Below are 5,000 nucleotides of genomic sequence, written 5' to 3' on the forward strand. Positions count from 1 at the left end.
TAGGAATAACCTTAAGAGTTCTAAAAGATCACACTCAATTTTGCACTTTCAAAAGAAAAACTCAAACCTCTTTTCCTCCTTCTCTTTGTCTTCTTGGATGAGTATTTCTTATCAAGAGCCACACCTAATGAAATGAAAACTCCAACATCAGGTCTAAGCTCTGTTTCTTGGCTGAAGCTGTTATGTGCCCTATTTTCCTTCAGTCACAAAGAGCATGCAGAATGAATCAAGTAAGAATCATTCCAGGAAATATGTGCAGTTTTTTAATGCCAGAAGATCAAGGAAAGAGGGGTTGGAGGGTTGGAATCCACGACCTCTGCACCAAAATGCCAGATATGCTCAGATAAAACTCTTACATACTTATAACTTCTAAAAGAAACCAATCTAGACACGACTCACCATAACACTGAATGAAAGAAAGGTATATTTGAGGTGTGGGTCAAAGACGAAAGATTAAAGAGATCCTTGCACTTAACAGGACAATTTAAGGGCGGTGCCTACTATTGTTATTGCGCATATGTTCTGCGCATCTCCAGATACTCGGATTTCCCATCGCCGATGCTTACTAATGCAGGGATATTTTTGCTCGGTTTAAAACTATGCAGATAAAGTAGATCTTCGTAAGTACTCTTGGTATTCAAAAAGAAAATTGGGGGTAATCATGCATTCTTTAGAGATAATAAAGCTTCAATTTGAGAAAGAACCCCATACACTGCTTTGTATTTTAAAGCTTTTTACAAATATTGTTCATGAATTATCTTTAAAAAATGCGTGGTTACCACCAATTTTCTTTTTGGATTTCAATAACACTTGTTAAGATCTACCTTTCCTGCATAATCACAAGTCGGGGCAAAAATACCTTTGAATTAGTAGGCACCGTCCTTAAGCAATTGTCACCTTATAGACACCTGAAACATTCAGACAGCTTCAACAGGAATCACATCCATCACCTCTGCAATGCTGGTGCAATGCTCTACCAACTGAGCTATGAAGCCACTCAGTTGGGAACAGGTCAATTTGTTGGGCTCATTTGTTCCAGGTGATCTGGTGACGTAATTTGGAGGACTGGGACGAAATATTTTAACGCTGTATCCCACAACCGCGCGCAGCCTTAGGTGTTGTTTCCAAACTCCCTGCAGTATTTCCATTCCGTGTCCACCACATTTCCTGTTACTGAATGAACATTCAAGTAGAACCGACGAGATCTAACCTCACCTTTACCTCTGCCATGTTGAATTCAAAAATAAGGCTGCACGCAGTTGTGGGTTACGGTGTTAAAATTTTTCTCCCCAGTCCTCCGAATTACATCACCACATCACCTGGTTCCTGTGAGTGGACTGATGAATGAAAGAGAGGTTCATATTTGAAGTGTGGGCTATAGACGAAAGACCCCACCATAGATGTGCAACCCAAAAAGATATCACCTTCTCCTCCTCGGTGTGAAAATCACAAGGAACAACATTCTTAATGTAAAAATTTTACACCTCAGAAGTTGTTACTTGTGTGCACGCAATTTTATCTACTATGATCTCTTCGTATTAAAAGAGATTCCTGTAAACATAAAACTGTAAAAACAAATGATCTAAAAAAGATAAAATCCGACATTGCTGACATTTCAGATAAGTCAAATTATATCAGAGAATGCAAATTACAGTATTTAAAGCGATTTTTCGCACGAAGAATTAACAAAGGTGCAAAGATTACAAAAATACTTTTGCACGATGCCTCAGGACCTGCTAAAGCGTTTCAAAATGCTTAAGAAATGCACAAACAAATTTGACTGTTTAGTGCACAAAATGCTTTTCATAAGAGCTTCAAAGCCAAATCTCATTGTGCAATCAGACTCCATTCGTGCGAAAGTATTTTTATAATATTTGCCACTTTGTTAATTGTTCGCTCAAAAATCGCTTTGAATACTGTAATTTGCATTATCTGATATAATTTTTCCTTGATAATGGAGTCATGACTACTCCGAAACGTCGGGTTTTATCTTTTTTATCGTTCATTTTTAGTTGTATGATCTCTTCAATTCAAGTTTTCTTCATCAGTGATGCATACTTCCTGACACCTTGAGTGATACAGGTAATTCAATATTGGCCACTGGAATATCATCAACCATAACATCTTTCTTCTTTTCCTAAAAGAAAAAACAAAAATACATTGTATATATTCCACAAGACTATCACAGCGGCAAAAAGCAAGGGAAAAGAGGATACTAATGAAGTACCGAAAAATGACTAACAGTTACCAGGTTATCTCCCTTTGAAGACATCTTCAGATAATGTGGATTACTCAGCTGATCTTGCTTTCTTTGCTCTCGTCTCTAAAATGAAAACAATGCAAGGATGTGGAGAGAATTTAACTACAAGGATGTATTTTTTTGGTAGAAGCAGATGGGATTAATGAATTCTTGGTTTTCACTCTGGTGATCAACAGCCACGTTTTTCAACGAAAACAAAAGAACAAGTTTGCATAACAACAGAGTTCAATTCCCAGAGGGTTGGGTTGGGATACCAACATGATGACCGTGACATCATGTGAAGACCGAGAATGGTCTATTTAAGGGTAAACTGTACATTTTCCTGGTATAATTTATAGAGTGGACAATCACCAAAAAAGTAGAAAGAGAATGTGATATAAGTGGTCAAATGACTCTTCAGTGAGTGACTGAACATCTTAACACTCTCTTTGAGCTCATCTTTTGACTTATGAGCCACTGAGCCCTTTTATTTTATCTCTTACTTGGAAAGATGAATCACTTTGCCAAGGAGGAATCAAATGATTACAACATAAAGTACTTTGTACTTTTCTCGTTGCTCTATGTTACCCATTTTTTTCCACTGATGAACCACGCTGAGCCATTTACGTATGACAGCTTCAAATGTGTCATTGTAAATTATATTCTGTAATTACTCCAGAATAACTAAGAACATACCTTTTTCATTTCCTCCTCATCCTCTGACTCATGCTTCTGTTTCAGACCTCTAAGAATATAGACACAGGATATCATCAAAACTGTACTCCTCTCACAGTTGAAAAGTTGTAAATAACATTTCCCCAAAACTTTATTCTAAATCTGAAGGAGTTTACAAAAGGAAACTGCACTGGATGACCGCTAAACTGCTCAATAACAATTTTCTCCCGTAAACACCCTAGTTTTCTCTGTTTTAATGTTGCAAGCAAAATGTCACATTCATTTTCTGCACTACCATCGTTTTCATCTAAGCACGTGGACATGTCACAGGTAAAACATGCTCTAATTGACTGCAAACGTGACAAGTTATGTCTTCAATCATTCAAAGTTTGAGGGACGTTCAAGCAAGTCTTCCTAGAATGGCATGGCAGCAAGGCTGGATATCAAAGACACTTCAAATACTTTCAGTCAAAGTATCCCGCCAAAACGCTTAGATGAAAACGATGGTATTCCCAAATTTCCTTTGCAAAAATAATTACTAGTTTCACTAAAACAACTTACTACTAGAGGAATTTGACTCCCTGGCTTTCTTTGAAAAGGAGGTGCTTAACCCTTTCACTCCCAAGAGTGACACTTATAGATTTTACTCTGTCTATCGCCAGATGATTTTACTCGTCAATGGGGAACCCCACAGGAGTGAAAGGGTTAAGTGACCTTGACAATAGTTTTCCTTGAAATAAATTATTTTTTTCCTCTAGAACTACAGAAATTTACATTATAACCCGCTGTTTTGTTGAAAGATTCATTAGTTTATAATTATGCGGTCTATCGTTAGCTGGTTTTAGTAGTGGATAGCGTTGAAGGGGTGCTCTGATTGGCTACTCAAACCCCAAATATCCTTTGCTATTCACCTCTGAGCAACTGAAGTGGGATTTGAGCCTGAAAATATTGTAATTGTTACAGGAATAAATGAGTTAAAACACATACACACACACTTAATTAACCACTCCCTATAGGGGCTTTTCAGACTACCATCTTTTTGGCACGATATTATCTCACTGTTTTAGCATTTACAGTACCAAAACCAGCTTGCTGGTTCATGGCTTGGTAAATATCCACCACTAGCCACCACCACTTCTGTGCACAGTTGTTAAATAACTACTTCTTTTTGTGCTTTTGACTCTTCAGATGACAAAAGGGGATAAGTCTCCTTACTTGTGTTCACTGGGCGTATCAAATAAGGTTTCCAATTCTTCTTCTTCTTCAGAGCTTTCCGACGGTGGATTGTTGATCCACTTGTCAAGGTCAAGCCTGAAAACACAAAATTGCAAGGCAAACCTTGTTGTATTTTTAAAAATAGATGTATCAATACAAGTGCCTTGGTTTCATTTCTCTTGATTTTTTTCTCTTTAGGAACCAAAAATTATTTTCCACTTCCTTGCATCATAATCATAATCGAAATGATAAATTAAAAGATCTTCCAATAAAGATATATTTTGAAGCATGACTAATAATGATCTTGAATCCATTTTGTTCTCATTGGGTAGGGTTGTGAAGGTTGACAGAATTTTCCCCCATGGGTGCTGTTCCCATCAAATGGCAGATGGTTGACTATAATAATAATAATAATAATAATAATAATAATAATAATAATAATAATAATTTTTTTATTATATTTGTTTTATTTTTTTTATGAATAAACATTTTAATACTCATAAAAAGCCTATGTACAGACAACAATATCAAAATCCTATTTACAAAGTTAACTTCTAAAAGAAAAAAAAGTAAAACATTTCAAAACACCATTCGATTTCTGTTAGCTGAAACAATATTGTTTTCAGGGAAGTAATAATAATAGAGTAATAATAATAGGGCAGTAATAATAATAGAGCGAGTTTCAATTGAGTGTCGTAAAACCAAAACCAAAGTAATTACTTTGGCCAATCAAAAAGAACGGAGACAATCCGGTAAACCAATCAAAACTCAAAGTACATGTAATTACACGTAACCGACACAAAGCACGGGAAAAAGTGCATGTGCGAGCCACGACTGGTTTTGGTTTCACTTGTGATTGGTTGAAAAAGTG

The 5,000-nt window shown here is 36.3% G+C and overlaps 1 protein-coding gene across 1 annotated transcript in view; it reads right to left on the reverse strand.

Moving 5' to 3' along the window:
• The window catches only part of LOC138024890 (AP-3 complex subunit delta-1-like), a 64,417-nt gene that overhangs the window by 32,426 nt on the left and 26,991 nt on the right, over positions 1 to 5,000 (reverse strand). The window contains exons 23-27 of the mRNA XM_068872085.1: positions 4,130 to 4,225; positions 2,936 to 2,984; positions 2,249 to 2,323; positions 2,059 to 2,137; positions 68 to 124 (exon numbers count right to left, since the gene is read on the reverse strand). Coding sequence (XP_068728186.1) covers positions 68 to 124; positions 2,059 to 2,137; positions 2,249 to 2,323; positions 2,936 to 2,984; positions 4,130 to 4,225 — 356 coding nt within the window. The remainder of the gene's footprint in view (positions 1 to 67; positions 125 to 2,058; positions 2,138 to 2,248; positions 2,324 to 2,935; positions 2,985 to 4,129; positions 4,226 to 5,000) is intronic.

This window comes from Montipora capricornis, chromosome 11, assembly GCF_036669925.1.
Source record: "Montipora capricornis isolate CH-2021 chromosome 11, ASM3666992v2, whole genome shotgun sequence".
NCBI lineage: Eukaryota > Metazoa > Cnidaria > Anthozoa > Scleractinia > Acroporidae > Montipora > Montipora capricornis.